The sequence below is a fragment of the Salmo salar genome, chromosome ssa21 (assembly GCF_905237065.1).
Source record: "Salmo salar chromosome ssa21, Ssal_v3.1, whole genome shotgun sequence".
Lineage (NCBI taxonomy): Eukaryota > Metazoa > Chordata > Actinopteri > Salmoniformes > Salmonidae > Salmo > Salmo salar.
The window spans coordinates 23670317-23687977 of NC_059462.1; the positions used below are offsets into that span (position 1 = coordinate 23670317).

A 17661-nucleotide genomic window follows, 5' to 3' on the forward strand; every position below is an offset into this window, starting at 1 on the left:
GGGGGTGAGAGCATGAGAGAGCGAGGGCAGAGAGAGGTTTTGGTGTAGGGAACAGTGATAGACACAGGTGACATGGGTACGTCAACTCTCCTGAAAGGCAGAGACCGCAAATCTCAAACAATGTCTCATATTTGTTTTGGTGGATTATAATGGAAAACACCTTCGGCCTTTGTCAGCTGGCAGACCTCACAGGGATATGGATGTGCATGTGTGATTGCATCCCTGCATATACCTGTGAGTGTATAGATATTGGGAGCTGAAAACATTGTGTGGACATTACCTTTCTATAGTTTTACTTAAGGTTGTAAAATACTGTGAACTTTCAATAAATTCAGTTTTCCCCAAAATCCTGGTTGGAGTATTCCCGGAATCAGGAGGGAATAAGCAGGAAATCCAGTCCTCCAACCAGGATTTCTGGGAAACCAGGGAATTTATTGAATGTTCCCAGAATTCTGAAACCCTAGTTTTAGTGATAAGTTGTTCATTAGCCATGCTCCTTTTCTTGGATATTCAACTTATTTTATTCTTATCTTATTCAACTTAAGATATGCTTAAACATTCTCTTTCAATGCAGCATGGCCTTCTCTCTCTCATGCTACTCTTCTGTTCAGCCTCCTCTGTGCATACCTCACATCTCCTTGCTTTTGTCTTCAATTTACTCAACTCTCAGATGCCGTCATGACACATGACAGCCCAAGCCTCTAGAGAAACTGCTATGCGGGATATAGGCTACTTTACATGGAATACATTTGTAAGTATTTCATATGATACATCTGTAGGTTTTGACACCCTTCTACTCAAATACCAACCTTTTGTCTTGTATCTACCCCATAAAGTAGCTTAATGATCTTACTGTACCTGCTGTATGAACAGATACAGTATCTTTATACAGTGGGGGGAAAAGTATTTGATCCCCTGCTGATTTTGTACGTTTGCCCACTTACAAAGAAATGATCAGTCTATAATTTTAATGGTAGGTTTATATGAACAGTGAGAGACAGAATAACAACAAAAAAATCCAGAAAAACACATGTCAAAAATGTTATAAAATGATTTCCATTTTAATGAGGGAAATAAGTATTTGACCCCTCTGCAAAACATGACTTAGTACTTGGTGGCAAAACCCTTGTTGGCAATCACAGAGGTCAGACGTTTCTTGTAGTTGGCCACCAGGTTTGCACACATCTCAGGAGGGATTTTGTCCCACTCCTCTTTGCAGATCTTCTCCAAGTCATTAAGGTTTCAAGGCTGACGTTTGGCAACTTGAACCTTCAGCTCCCTCCACAGATTTTCCATGGGATTAAGGTCTGGAGACTGGCTAGACCACTCCAGGACCTTAATGTGCTTCTTCTTGAGCCACTCCTTTGTTGCCTTGGCCGTGGGTTTTGGGTCATTGTCATGCTGGAATACCCATCCACGACCCATTTTCAATGCCCTGGCTGAGGGAAGGAGGTTCTCACCCAAGATTTGACAGTACATGGCCCCGTCAAATGATGCGGTGAAGTTGTCCTGTCCCCTTAGCAGAAAAACACCCCCAAAGCATAATGTTTCCACCTCCATGTTTGACGGTGGAGATGGTGTTCTTGGGGTCATAGGCAGCATTCCTCCTTCTCCAAACACGGCGAGTTGAGTTGATGCCAAAGAGCTCCATTTTGGTCTCATCTGACCACAACAATTTCACCAGTTGTCCTCTGAATCATTCAGATGTTCATTGGCAAACTTCAGACCGGCATGTATATGTATTCTTGAGCAGGGGGACCTTGCGGGCGCTGCAGGATTTCAGTCCTTCACGGCGTAGTGTGTTACCAATTGTTTTTTGGTGACTATGGTCCCAGCTGCCTTGAGATCATTGACAAGATCCTCCCGTGTAGTTCTGGGCTGATTCCTCACCGTTCTCATGATCATTGCAACTCCACGAGATGAGATCTTGCATGGAGCCCCAGTCCGAGGGATATTGACAGTTCTTTTGTGTTTCTTCCATTTGCGAATAATCGCACCAAATGTTGTCACCTTCTCACCAAGCTGCTTGGCGATGGTCTTGTAGCCCATTCCAGCCTTGTGTAGGTCTACAATCTTGTCCCTGACATCCTTGGAGAGCTCTTTGGTCTTGGCCATGGTGGAGAGTTTGGAATCTGATTGATTGATTGCTTCTGTGGACAGGTGTCTTTTATACAGGTAACAAGCTGCGGTTAGGAGCACTCCCTTTAAGAGTGTGCTCCTGATCTCAGCTCATTACCTGTATAGAAGACACCTGGGAGCCAGAAATCTTTCTGATTGAGAGGGGTCAAATACTTATTTCCCTCATTAAAATGCAAATCAATTTATAACATTTTTAACATGCGTTTTTCTGGATTTATTTGTTGTTATTCTGTCTCTTACTGTTCAAATAAACCTAACACTAAAATTATAGACTGATCATTTCTTTGTCAGTGGGCAAACGTACAAAATCAGCAGGGGATCAAATACTTTCCCCCCCACTGTATAGGTCTCTTAATCTCCAGCACAGCAGCTTTCCCCTCATTAAAACCGCCAACCTCTCCCAGTCTCTGCCCCTTCACTAGAACTGCTGACAATTCTACTTTAAGTAGGTGTGTTTTTCCTGGAGCTTGTTCTCTATTCTGATTCTGGAATTAATAGTAAAGAGTAATTAGCAACACAGTAGCTGATGGAGTGTGTTTGTGTTTGCGCGTTTGTGTGTGTGTGTGTGTATTTGGTCATCCCTCTCTTTCACAGAATGAGAATTCACCCCATGGTCTTCCCCTCTCTTTCTCCCTCCCCCCTCTGTTGACTCACTGCCCGGGAGGGGGGGAAGTGAACATGACTGTGTGTGTTATGATCCTCAGCCTTCTCTACAGATTGCCTGAGTAAAGCCTGCATGCCTTTGAGAATAGGCTGAGCCGGTGGAATCCAGTCACACTGTATCTTGTGACTGAAGAATTCCAGTGCAGTACCAACTGGTCATAACATCCTTCCAGTGCAGTAGCAGCTGGTCATAACATCCTTCCAGTGCAGTAGCAGCTGGTCATAACATCCTTCCAGTGCAGTAGCAGCTGGTCATAACATCCTTCCAGTACAGTAGCAGCTGGTCATAACATCCTTCCAGTACAGTACCAGCTGGTCATAACATCCTTCCAGTACAGTAGCAGCTGGTCATAACATCCTTCCAGTACAGTACCAGCTGGTCATAACATCTTTCCAGTACAGTACCAGCTGGTCATAACATCCTTCCAGTAAGGGTAGCAGCTGGTCATAACATCCTTCCAGTAAGGGTAGCAGCTGGTCATAACATCCTTCCAGTAAGGGTACCAGCTGGTCATAACATCCTTCCAGTACAGTACCAGCTGATCATAACATCCTTCCAGTACAGTACCAGCTGGTCATAACATTCGCACTGAGCTAAAGGTTAGAGGTGCCGCTTTCAAGGACCTGGACTCTAACCCTGAAGCTTACCAGATGAGCTAAATCACTTCTATGCTCGCTTCGAGGCAAGGAAAACTGAGGCATGCATGAGAGCATCAGCTTTTCTGGAAGACTGTCAGGTCAAACAGGTCAACATTCACGAGGCCGCAGGGCCAGACAGATTACCAGGACGTGTGCTCCAGGCATGTGCTGACCAACTGGCAGGTGTCTTCACTGACATTTTCAACATGTCCTTGATTGAGTCTGTAATACCAACATGCTTCAAGCAGACCACCATTTTCCCTGTGCCCAAGAGCACTAAGGTAACCTGCCTAAATGACTACAAACCCGTAGCACTCACGTCCATAACCATGAAGTGCTTTGAAAGGCTGGTAATGGCTCACATTAACACCATTATTCCAGAAACCCTAGACCCACTCCAATTTGCATACCGCTCAAACAGATCCACAGATGATGCAATCTCTATTGCACTCCACACTTCCCTTTCCCACCTGGACAAAAGGAACACCTACGTGAGAATGCTATTCATTGACTACAGCTCAGCGTTCAACACCATAGTGCCCTCAAAGCTCATCAATAAGCTAAGGTCCCTGGGACTAAACTCCTCCCTCTGCAATTGGATCCTGGACTTCCTGACGGGCCGCCCCCAGGTGGTGAGGGTAGGTAGCAACACATCTGCCACTCTGATCCTCAACACTGGAGCAACTCAGGGGTTCGTGCTCAGTCCCCTCCTGTACTCCCTGTTCACTCACGACTGCATGGCCAGGCACGACTCCAACACCATCATTAAGTTTGCAGATGACACAACAGTTGTAGGCCTGATCACCGACAACACTGAGACAGCCTATAGGGAGGAGGTCAGAGACCTGGCCGGGTGGTGCCAGAATAACAACCTATCCCTCAACGTAATCAAGACTAAGGAGATGATTGTGGACTACAGGAAAAGGAGGACCGAGCACGCCCCCATTCTCATCGACTGGGCTGTAGTGGAGCAGGTTGAGAGCTTCAAGTTCCTTTGTGTCCACATCACCAAAAAACTGAATGGTCCAAACACACCAAGACAGTCGTGAAGAGGGCACGACAATGCCTATTCCCCCTCATGAAACTAACAAGATTTGGCATGGGTCCTCAGGTCCTCAAAAGGTTCTACAGCTGCAACATCAAGAACATCCTGACTGGTTGCATCACTGCCTGGTACGGCAACTGCTCGGCCTCCGGCCGCAAGGCACTACAGAGGGTAGTGCGTACGGCCCAGTACATCACTGGGCCTAAGCTGCCTGCCATCCGGGACCTCTACCTCAAAAGGTTCTACAGCTGCAACATCAAGAACATCCTGACTGGTTGCATCTCTGCCTGGTACGGCAACTGCGCGGCCTCCGGCCGCAAGGCACTGCAGAGGGTAGTGCGTACGGCCCAGTACATCACTGGGCCTAAGCTGCCTGCCATCCGGGACCTCTACACCAGGCGGTGTCAGAGGAAGGCCCTAACAATTGTCGAAGACTCCAGCCACCCCAGTCATAGACTTGTCTCTGCTACCGCATGGCAAGCGGTACCGGAGTGCCAAGTCTAGAACCAAAAGGCTTCTCTACAGCTTTGACCCCCAAGCCATTAGACTCCTGAACAGTTAATCAAATGGCTACCCGGACTATTTGCATTGTGTCCCGCTACCGGCCAACCCCCTCTTTTATACTGCTGCTACTCTCTGTTTATCATCTATGCATAGTCACTTCAACTATACCTACATGTACATATTACCTCAATTAGTCCGACTAACCGGTGGCCCCGCACATTGACTCTGTACCGGTACCACCTGTATTTAGCCTCGCTCCTGTTATTTTCACTGTCATTTTACTGTTTTATTTTTATTTTGTATTTCCTTACTTACCTATGGTTTACCTAATACCTATTTTTTTACTTAAAAATTGCACTGTTGGTTAGGGCTTGTAAGTAAGCATTTCACTGTAAAGTCTACACCTGTTGTATTCGGCGCACGTGACAAATGCACTTTTATTTGTTATTTTTATTTTTATTTATTTTAAATGTATTTGATTATTGTCATTAACTGATTCTCTCTCTCTACTGTACAGTTGTGCGTGGTAGTGCATACATACAGTTGAAGTCGGAAGTTTACATAGACTTAGGTTGGAGTCATTAAAACTCGTTTTTTTCAACCACTCCACAAATTTCTTGTTAACAAACTATAGTTTTGGCAAGTTGGTTAGGACATCTACTTTGTGCATGACACAAGTCATTTTTACAACAATTGTTTACAACAATTTGGCTTGGCACCTAAAAGGTTTTAGGTGCCAAGCCATTTGAGTCAATTGGAGGTGTACCTGTGGATGTATTTCAAGGCCTACCTTCAAACTCAGTGCCTCTTTGCTTGACATCATGGGAAAATCAAAAGAAATCAGCCAAGACCTAAATAATTGTAGACCTCCACAAGTCTGGTTCATCCTTGGGAGCAATTTCCAAATGCCTTAAGGTACCACGTTCATCTGTTCAAACAATAGTACGCAAGTATAATCACCATGGGACCACACAGCCATCATACCACTCAGGAAGGAGATGCGTTCTGTCTCCTAGAGATGAATGTACTTTGGTGCATAAAGTGCAAATCAATCCCAGAACAGCAAAAGGACGTTGTGAAGATGCTGGAGAAAACAGATACAAAAGTTTCTATATCCACAGTAAAACGAGTCCTATATCGACATAACCTGAGAGGCCGCTCAGCAAGGAAGAAGCCACTGCTCCAAAACCGCTGTAAAAAATCCAGACTACGGTTTGCAACTGCACATGGGGACAAAGATCGTACTTTTTGGAGAAATGTCCTCTGGTCTGATGAAACAAAAATAGAATTGTTTGGCCATAATGACCATTGTTATGTTAGGAGGAAAAAGGGGGATGCTTGCAAGCCGAAGAACACCATCCCAACCGTGAAGCATGGGGGTGGCAGCATCATGTTGTGGGGGTGCTTTGCTGCAGGAGGGGCCGGTGCACTTCACAAAATAGATGGCATCATGAGGGAGGAAAATTATGTGGATATATTGAAGCAACATCTCAAGACATCAGTCAGGAAATTAAAGCTTGGTCGCAAATGGGTCTTCCAAATGGACAATGACCCCAAGCATACTTCCAAAGTTGTGGCCAAATGGCTTAAGGACAACGAAGTCAAGGTATTGGAGTGGCCATCACAAAGCTCTGACCTCAATCCCATAGAAAATTTGTGGGCAGAACTGAAAAAGCGTGTGCGAGCAAGGAGGCCTACAAACCTGACTCAGTTACACCAGCTCTGTCAGGAGCAATGGGCCAAAATTCACCCAACTTATTGTGGGAAGCTTGTGGAAGGCTACCCGAAACGTTTGACCCAATTAAACAATTTAAAGGCAATGCTACCAAATACTAATTGAGTGTATGTTTACTTCTGACCCACTGGGAATGTGATGAAAGTAATAAAAGCTGAAATAAATCATTCTCTCTACTATTGTTCTGACATTTCACATTCTTAAAATAAAGTGGTGATCCTAACTGACCTAAGACAGGGAATTTTTACTTGGATTAAATGTCAGGAATTGTGAAAAACTGAGTTTAAATGTATTTGGCTAAGGTGTATGTAAACTTCCGACTTCAACTGTGAATTTCAGTATATGCAACAACAAAAAAAGAGCTACATGAATCTCTCTCACTTTCTCTCCCTCTCTTGTTTTTCTTTCTTTCTCTACCTATAGTGGACCAGAATAATCACCTGGCCTCTCCTGCCTCTCCTCCCAACTACATGTACAACCCCATCAAGACCCTGAAAACCAACACTATAGGAACCCTCAACATGCTGGGTGAGGATAACTAGGATAGCAGCACTGCAAACATCTACTTTCGTCTAGTTTGAATGTATCAGTAAGGACTTTTCTTTGCATAAGTGTTGTTTTGTGGTAATTTCTACCAAAGGAATGGTAGAATAAGAACTCCAAATCAATGTTGACGTCTGCCTGCCTGCCTGCCTGCCTGCCTGCCTGCCTGCCTGCCTGCCTGCCTGCCTGCCTGCCTGCCTGCCTGCCTGCCTGTCTGTCTGTCTGTCTGTCGGGTGCTGAAGGTGTCTTTGAGTGCAGGTAGTTTGCCACCGGTGATGCATTGGGCAGACCGCACCACCCTCTGGAGAGCCCTGCGGTTGCGGGCGGTGCACTTGCCGTACCAATCAGTGATACAGCTCGACAGGATGCTCTCAGTTGTGCATCTGTAAAAGTTTGTGAGGGTTTTAGGTGTCAAGCCACATTTCTTCAACCTCCTGAGAAGGCCCTGTTGCGCCTTCTTAACCACACTGTCTGTGTGGGTGGACCATTTCAGTTTGTCAGTGATGTGTACGCCGAGGAACTTGAAGCTTTCCACTGCGGTCCCATCGATGTGGATAGGGGGGCGCTCCCTCTGCTGTTTCCTGAAGTCTACGATCAGTTCCTTTGTTTTGTTGACATTGGGTGAGAGGTTATTTTCCTGGCACCACACTCACAGGGCCCTCACCTCCTCCCTGTAGGCTGTCTCGTCATTGTTGGTAATCAGGCCTACTACTGTTGTGTCGTCTGCAAAATTTATGATTTGAGTTGGAGGCGTGTGTGGCCATGCAGTCATGGGTGAACAGGGAGTACAGGAGGGGCTGAGCACGCATCCTTGAGGGGCCCCAGTATTGAGGATCAGCGAAGTGGAGGTGCTGTTGCCTACCTTCACCACCTGGGGGGCGGCCCGTCAGGAAGTCCAGGACCCAGTTGCACAGGGCGGGTTCAGACCCAGGGCCTCGAGCTTATTGATGAGCTTGGAGGGTACTATCGTGTTGAATGCTGAGTTATTGTCAATGAACAGCATTCTTACATAGGTATTCCTCTTGTCCAGGTGGGATAGGGCAGTGTGTAGTGCGATGGCGATTGCATCGTCTGTGGATCTATTGGGGTGGTAAGCAAATTGAAGTGGGTCTAGGTTGTCTGGTAAGGTAGAGAGGATTTATGATCCTTGATTAATCTTTCAAAGCACTTCATGATGACAGAAGTGAGTGCTATGGGGCGATAGTAATTTAGTTCAGTTATCTTTGCTTTCTTGGGTACAGGAACAATGGTGGACCCTAACCTAACCCTAACCCATGAAGCATGTTGGGACAACATACTGGGATTGGGAGAGATTGAATATGTCCGTAAACACTCCAGCCAGCTGGTTTGCGCATGCTCTGAGGACGTGGCTAGGGATGCTGTCTGGGCCGGCAGCCTTGCGAGGGTTAACACGCTCAAATATCTTACGTCGGCCCACGGAGAAGGAGAACCCAGGGCTCATGTGGGGGTCAACAGAGAGAGGGGGGTCATCCTGTCACCCACGGCAATGGCGTCTGATTGACACAATGACCCAACATTTTCCTCACATTCCTTCTCAACCCAGCATGTGCCGGTTTGCTCTTTCAAGGCGTAAGTGTGACATTTTAAACTGACTGAAAAGGTTGCATTCTATTCATACTGATAGCAAGATCATTAAAGACTAGACTACCAGCATGGGCCCCGCAGGTACAACTGTCAGCTCGTCAATGTGTACAGACAGACAGACAGACAGACACACGCACACATGTGCATGTTTATGGTCCAGTCGGATAAAAAAGGGGTACTTTTGAGTAGATAGATATCTCATTTTTTGTCAAACATCTACACAAAATGCTGTAATGACAAAGTGGAAGATAAATAATATACATTTTTAAAGATGAATGAAAGATATAACACTAATATACATGAAGTAGATAAGTATTCACCCCTGAGTCAATACATGTTAGAAACACCTTTGGCAGCGATTACAGCTGTGAGTCTTCTTGGGAAAGTCTCAACTGTTTTGTGCAATATTTGGCCTTAATTCTTTTCAAAATTCGTCAAGCTCTGTCAAGTTGTTGGGGATCATGGCTAGACAGCAATTTTCAAGTCTTGCCATAGATTTTGAAGCAAATTTAAGTAAAACTTAAACTACCTTAGCTTTGCAACTCCAGCGTAGATTTGGCTTTGTGTTGTAGGTTAATGTCCTGCTGAAAGGTGGATTCCTCTCCCAGTATCTGGTGGAAAGTGGACTGAAGCAGGTTTTCCTCTAGGATTTTGCCTGTGCTTAGCTCCATCCATTTTCTTTTCATCCTGAAAAACTCCCCAGTCTTTGCCAATGTCATGCATACCCATACTGTACCATGATGCAGCCACCACCATGCATGAAAATAAGGAGGCAGTTACTCAGTGATGTGTTGTTGGATTTGCTCCAAACATAAGGCTTTGCATTTAGACCAAAACATGTCTTTGCCATGTTTCTTTTTTTGCAATATTACTTTAATACCATGTTGAATACATATGCATGTTTTCTGTATGGTTTTTCTTTGTATTTTTTGCTTTCTCATTTAGGTCATTTTTGTGTTGTTGATATATTCAATGTCTGTTTTGTTATTATTACCCATCTACCAATCACTGCCCTTCTTGGAGAGTTTTGAAAAGCTCCCTCGTCTTTGTAGTTGAATTTGTGCTTAATTCAATACTTGACTGAGCGACCTTACATACTATATGTTGTGTGTATTGGGGACAGAGGAAGGGGTAGTCATTCAAAAATCATGTCAACCCCTATTATTTTACACAGAGGGAGTCCATATAACTTATTAGATGATTTGTTAAGCCAAATTTGACTTCTGAACTGATTTAGGCTTGCCTTAGCAGAGAAGAATGGGAGAAACTCCCCAAATACAGGTGTGCCAAGCTTGTAGCGTCATACTCAAGAAAACTTGAGGCTGTAATCGCTGGTGCTTCAACAAAGTATTGAATAAAGGGTCTGAATACTTGTGATATTATTATTTTTTTATTATTGTTATACATTTGGAGAATTTATTTTAAAAAACCTGTTTTCGCTTTGTCATTATGGGGTATTGTGTGTGTATATTGATATGGAATTTATTTCACTTCATCCATTTTAGAATAAGGCTATAAGGTAAAATAATGTGGATAAAGTCAAGTGGTCTGAATGCATTGTACATATGGCCTAGGTTCCTCTCTCCACAGACTTTGAAGTCTTTCTTTCCAAGTGAAAGCCTGGTGCCAGCTCGGTCTGTGCTGGGCTGTGCTTTCGCCAACTTGTATAGTTGGAGGAGTTGGCTAAAGCACATACAGATCTGTGACACTGTGTGTAAGTGTATGAGAAAGTGTATCTGGTTCCAGTCTCACTGCCATGGTCTGATTACCCCTCCCAACTTCTTCTCCCATACTAATTCTGCTCTGATCTCTCTGCTTTGTCCCACCACAGTATCCACCCTGAGTTAAATTGATCTTGTCTGCCTCTCCACAGATGTGATGACTGGTTTGATTACTCCGGCCTGACTCTCTCCCCAGGCTCCACTCTAGCTTTGATTGATCTAGTCTGTGACTCTCCCCAGGACGGGCTCTGGGTTTGATTGATCTGTTCTGCCTCTCTCCAGGTTTTTTGGCTCTGGGTCTTATTGCCTTTGTCTTGTGTGTCCCCAGGGTTGGCGAAGCGCGTGGGAGCCCGTCTGCTGCTGGCTTCTACGTCTGAGGTCTACGGAGGTAAGACACACACACATACACGGTTTACCAAGCATGGAAAGTGAGTGGCAGGTCCGTTTCACAAATTTCACAGTGCTTTACTAGACATGGCCAGAGCAGTGGAATACCATATTTCACAGTATTACAACCCAACGGTGGCACATAATCTTTCTCTCCCTGACACATACTGGTGTTCTGTGTACAGTCAAGTGGTGAGGCAGTGTCTATTGTTGTTGTGGTGAGTTTAGTTCAAGCCACAGGTCAGAGAGATGTCTCTGGGGAGGGAAGATAATGTGTCTGGGCTGTGCTACACCTGCTGAGGCCTGCTATATCAGCAATGTCCACTCCTGGTCAGAGCAAGGTCAGCAGGGTAAACAGGTCTCCAGGCTACCTGGCTATCTCCACAAACACCCTGAATACATACGCATGAACAGTTGAAGTCGGAAGTTTACATACACTTAGGTTGGAGTCATTAAAACTCGTTGTTCAACCACTCCACAAATTTCTTGTTAACAAACTGTAGTTTTGGAAAGTCGGTTAGGACATCTACTTTGTGCAAGACACAAGTAATTTTCCCAACAATTGTTTACAGACAGATTATTTCACTTATAATTCACTGTATCACAATTCCTGTGGGTCAGAAGTTTACATACGCTAAGTTGACTGTGCCTTTATTAAACAGCTTGGAAAATTCTAGAAAATGATGTCATGGCTTTATAAGCTTCTGATAGGCTAATTGACATAATTTGAGTCAATTGGAGGTGTACCTGTGGATGTATTTCAAGGCCTACATTCAAACTCAGTGCCTCTAATGACCATCGTTATGTTTGGAGGAAAAAGGGGGAGGCTTGCAAGCTGAAGAACACCATCCCAACCGTGAAGCATGGGGGTGGCAGCATCATGTTGTGGGGGTGCTTTGCTGCAGGAGGGGCCGGTGCACTTCACAAAATAGATGGCATCATGAGGGAGGAAAATTATGTGGATATATTGAAGCAACATCTCAAGACATCAGTCAGGAAGTTAAGCTTGGTCGCAAATGGGTCTTCCAAATGGACAATGACCCCAAGCATACTTCCAAAGCTGTGGCAAAATGGCTTAAGGACAACGAAGTCAAGGTATTGGAGTTGCCGTCACAAAGCCCTGACCTCAATCCTATAGAAAATGTATGGGCAGAACTGAAAAAGCATGTGTGAGCAAGGAAAATACAAACCTGACTCAGTAACACCAGCTCTGTCAGGACGAATGGGCCAAAATTCACCCAACTTATTGTGGGAAGCTTGTGGAAGGCTACCTGAAACGTTTGACCCAAGTTAAACAATTTAAAGGCAATGCTACCAAATACTAATTGAGGGTATGTAAATGTCTGGCCCACTGGGAATGTGATGAAAGAAATAAAAGCTGAAATAAATAATTCTCTCTACTATTATTCTGACATTTCTCATTCTTAAAATAAATTGGTGATCCTAATTGGCCCAAGACAGGGAATTTTTACTTGGATTAAATGTCAGGAATTGTGAACAACTGAATTTAATGCAACCGCTGTGTCAGATTTCAAAAAAGCTTTACAGCGAAAGCACACCATGCGATAAGTGCATATAGGGGAAACACTGCCCGAAGTTGACTGTGTGAGTGGTTGACATAAGCACATAGCCTAGAGAGTTGACCACTTATTACCAGAGCCTTCCGCCTAGCCCCTTATCGATCTCTGATCTCTAGGCTACAGTACGCTATGCCAGAGAGGAAGAGGTGAAGCAAGAAGGTTGACTCCGTCTAAAATCTGTCCGCACAAAATAGCAGACCAAGTGAGGAGTTTTTGTATGGGGGGCAATGAGTGTGTCAAATTTGGTCAGGATAAAAGTGAACCGCTATTTTGATAGGTGAAGCTTATTTGATCTAATAGAAGTTTCATCATGCTTAGGTTGTTACGAGTGTTCTGATATAAGCGTAATACACGTCAAGGAGCTTTGATAAAAACGTACTGTAACGTTAACAGCAATGCTAATTTTAGTCAAGGAGGACTGGGTGTTTCAAAGAGTTATGGTGACTGTGAATCCCCTTAAGACCCAGTTAAAGCTCGTCAACATGTCGCTTTCCTATGCAAATTAACTTTGTTTGTTTTGTTGTCCTACCGTACAGTAACTTTAGCCACAGTAGTAACAGTAACTATTAGTGACTGTACCAAGGAAAGTAGAAGCTGTGTGGTTTTTCTTTGTAACTATCCACAGCTCCACTCGCCATGTCTATGGATAAAGATAACAGTGCTCTGAGGAACCAATTACTGTATTGCTTTTAAGATGCTTTTAAGTGTGTGTGTGTCTCTCTCTCTCTCTCTCTCTGTGTGTGTGTTTGTGTGTGCGTGCATGTGTGTGAGCCTCTCCTGGTGGACCAGAGCATAGCGTCTCTCTCTGCCCCTCAGCGCTTAGATTTGGGCTACAGTTTGACACAAAAGCACATCAGTAAGACACACTCTGACCTAATTTACTGTAACGCACCCACAAATTCCCCTTCATTTTCTCCCCCTAGGGGTCTGAGTGTGTGTTTTAGTTAGTGTGTGTGTGCTTTAGTTTGTTGAGTTGCAGTGAAAAAGGTTAGCTGTGTACACCACACAGTATTGAGCTACACACACACACACACTAAGCTTTTCTTGGTAAGCCCTTCTCACTTAACTGTGTATGTGTGTGCCGCTTCTCACAAAATTACTATTTTCTCTAAGCATGGCCTTTAGTCAATGTACGTTATTTAGTTTACTGTTTATGTGGAGCAGATTTCAGCCTGTTGCAAGAATGATTTCATTTTACATCCTGAACAATGACTACTCATTGCCTGTGTAGTGCATATGAGTGGATTCTGTTTCAGTGGAATTAGCATTATAAAGAACAGGTGGCTATATTCCTGGTGACTTACGTCTGTCTGTCTGTCTGTCTGTCTGTCTGTCTGTCTGTCTGTCTGTCTGTCTGTCTGTCTGTCTGTCTGTCTGTCTGTCTGTCTGTCTGTCTGTCTGTCTGTCTGTCTGTCTGTCTGTCTGTCTGTCTGTCTGTCTGTCTGTCTGTATTCACCCCCGACTCAGACCCCGAGGTGCACCCCCAGAGTGAGGAGTACTGGGGTCATGTGAACCCCATCGGCCCCCGGGCCTGCTATGACGAGGGCAAACGCGTCGCTGAGACCATGTGCTACGCCTACTTGAAACAGGTACGGGAGACATACACGCATATACAGTACCAGTTAAAAAATGGGACACAACTACTCATTCCTGGGTTTTTCTTTATTTTTACTATTTTCTACATTGTAGAATAATGGTGACGACATCACAACTATGAAAGAACACATATGGAATCATGTAGTAACCCAAAAAGTGTTAAACAAATCAAAATATATTTTATATTTGAGATTCTTCAAAGTAGCCACCCTTTTACCTTGACAGCTTTGCACGCTCTTGGCAGTCTCCTCTGAAGAGTTGATGTTCAGATGTGTCTGTTACTTGAACTCTGTGAAGCATTTGTTTGGTCAGCAATTTAGGATGCTGGTAAATTTAATGAAGTTATCCTCTGCAACAGAGGTAACTCTGGGTCTTCCTTTCCTGTGGTGGTCCTCATGAGAGCCAATTTCATCATAGAGCTTGATGGTTTTTGCAACTGCAATTTTCTGGTTTGACTGACCTTCATGTCTTTAAGTAATGATGGACTGTAGTTTCTCTTTGCTTATTTGAGCTGTTCTTGCCATAATATGGACTTGGTTTTTTACCAAATAGGTCTATCTTCTGTATACCACCCCTACCTTGTCACAACACAACTGATTGGCTCGAACGCATTAAGAAGACAAGTTCTGTTAATTGAATTGCATTCCAGGTGACTACCTCATGAAGCTGGTTGAGAGAATGCCAAGGGTGTGCAAAGCTGTCATCGAGGTAAAGGGTGGCTACTTTGTTCAATCTCAAATATAACATATGTTTTGATTTGAACACTTTTTTGGTTACTACATGATTCCATATGTGTTTTTTCATAATTTTGATGTCTTCACTATGATTCTACAATGTAAAAATAAAGAAAAACCCTGGAATGAGTAGGTGTATCCAAACTTTTGATTGGTACTGTATGTACAATACAAAATCCATGTGTACGTATGTGTGTAGTGCGAATGTTGTCGTGTTTGCGTATGCATCAAATGAAATACAACAGGTGTAGACCTTACAGTGAAATGCGAGTGCTGGACGGCGCTCCCAGGGTTTCTTGTGGCATAAAGTGTGCAGTAAAACCACCCAGGCTATGAAATGTATGGTTATTTTGTAAATGCATTTGATGAATTGTGATGGAAGTGTATTGTACTATACATTGAGCTGACAGACCTACAGGAGGCAATCATTTTATGTTATTTCCTTGTGCTTTTAAAGTTTAGTTTTTCCGCAGACAAAATTCTCTCCTTGCATGATCACCATCCACATTTTTGAGTGACATTCAGATGAGTTTGCGTCACTGTATATGATTTGAGTTGGGGATGTCCCTGCAGAGCTATCTGAAGAGCTGGACAAATCGAAGAAGGGAAAAAATAATATAACTATATTCTAGGATGAATGGGCTGTAATGGACCCATCCTCTTCTACCATCCTCTCTGAGGGCTACTTCTCTCTTCTACTTCTTTGTCTTCCTATTCCTCCTTCCTTCCTCTCTCCCTCTTCATATTCCCCGTCCTCTTCCTCCTCCCTCTCTGTTTGTCAGATCTCTGTCTCTCATCAGTTATCTTAGTGTTAGCTCAGTAGAGTCAACCCTACCTCCATGAATGGAAGCTAACTCTAACACCCTAAACAGGCTGAATCAGCTGGAGGAAGTAGGGAAGGAGGGAGAGAGGGAAAGTGTAGTCCAGAGAGGAGAGGATAGGTTGATCTGAGGGCAGAGTGAGTGGACTAAACTTAACAGGTCACTGAGGAAGATCACTGAGGCCAGGAGGACAACACTGTGGAGATTAAAAGTCTCTCACACCACCAACCATCATGAACTCAATCACACAAGGTTTGTGTGTGTGTAAGTGAAAGGGTGTGTGAAAGAGATGAGAGCGAGAGCTTGTGGTTGTGTGTTAGATGTATACTGACTGTGCTCCGTTGTCTGGGTGACTTGACACATACATCTACTATTTCCTCAATTTGATCCACATGTGCTATTTACGGTATGATAGATGGACCCTCATTCTTACTCTGCTATTTGCATACCTTCTTTTAGACTTTTTGATGAATATTCCCCTGTCTCTCCCTCCTGGCTGACACCAGCTTTTGACAATCTCATTCCATTGTTTGTTCTTGCCTTTCATGTCGGGCTGGTGATATTTTTTATCTCGTCCCGCCATCCATCTCATCGCTAACTCGGGAAAATTCTAAGAAAGAGGCCGTCTCTCATTAGGCAGCTGTCCATCATGGAGGTAGGTGGAATTTAAGTATCGCAAATTACATCTGTCAACCGCCCCCCTTTCATTGAAATGCGTTGACATTTAAAACAAGTTGAGTATAGGTTGGGAAGAGGAGAGGGTGGCATGTTTCTCTACCTCCATACCACATAGTAGAGGATGATTGGCAAGACGCATGTCTCTGGGTGGTCGCTGGGTGGTCTCTATTGGTTAGATTAGGTGGTGGTTAGACTCTGACCAGACGTTGAACAGGGGCGGTGTGTTTTTTTTAATTGGTTGGACCCTTACCGTTTCAAGTACCGCTCACTGTGGCACAGGTCGGCCTGGCTCACCACACATTTTCATTGGTTGAAGTGCATTAGCATTCCACCAGGCTCGACACAACGTATCCTGCGTGATGATACGTTAGCACGTACATGTATCAGATCAGCTAGCTAGCCACTCTACCTAGCTAGTTAGCTGGCTAACATTATAGGTTTAGAGTCACGTCTAACATTAAAAAAATCGTTGTTTTTCTGTTCATAATTTCTGTTGCCTGAAAATACTTTTTATGCATGCTAGTGCATAGTTATTTTTCGATTTTTAATCAACTAATTGATCGACATCAGTTCAATTATTTGAAATCCATTTCTTTCTTTTTTTCCTGTAAGCTCCAATCACAGTTTCTCTAGAGATAAACCAGATCAAGCCCAAACTGTGCGATGTATTAGGAAGTTGTACCATTGCGCTTCTACTTGTCTGGTCTGTGTGGGGTAGACATGGAGAGGGAGATAAATGTTGTGGAATTATTTGAATTAAAAGGAGAGACTTACATTTCTTAAACAAGTAAACTTTATTATTTAATTACTGCGGTAATGGAGCTTGTCAACGACCCTGCTGTAGGTGATTAGTTGAGAGCCCAACGAGCGGTTTTGAGCCATAGCATTTTATAGTAAAGTCCATCCTCCTGGATGTTCATGACAACAGATGTATGGGTCACAAGGTTAAGAGTCATATGAAAGATACTAATGCACAGCAGACAGTATCTGCTGTAAAGACTAGAGATACTGGGGTGCAAAGGAGCAAAAAAATAAATAACAGTGTGGGGATGAGGTAGTTGGATGGGCTATTTACAGATGGGCTATGTACAGGTGCAGTGATCTGTGAGCTGCTCTGACAGCTGGTTCTTAAAGTTAGTGAGGGAGATATGAGTCTCCAGCTTCAGTGATTTTTGCAATTCGTCCCAGTCATTCGCAGCAGAGAACTGTAAGGAAAGACGACCAAAGGAGGAATTGGCTTTGGGGGTGACCAGTGAAATGTTCCTGCTGGA

General features: G+C 44.0%; 1 protein-coding gene across 3 annotated transcripts in view; it reads left to right on the plus strand.

Moving 5' to 3' along the window:
• The window catches only part of LOC106581982 (UDP-glucuronic acid decarboxylase 1-like), a 40230-nt gene that overhangs the window by 6126 nt on the left and 16443 nt on the right, over positions 1-17661 (plus strand). For all 3 annotated transcript variants that reach the window (XM_014164594.2, XM_014164592.2, XM_014164593.2), the window contains exons 3-5: positions 7149-7253; positions 10923-10982; positions 14029-14150. In XM_014164594.2, the coding sequence (XP_014020069.1) occupies positions 7149-7253; positions 10923-10982; positions 14029-14150 (287 nt within the window). The remainder of the gene's footprint in view (positions 1-7148; positions 7254-10922; positions 10983-14028; positions 14151-17661) is intronic.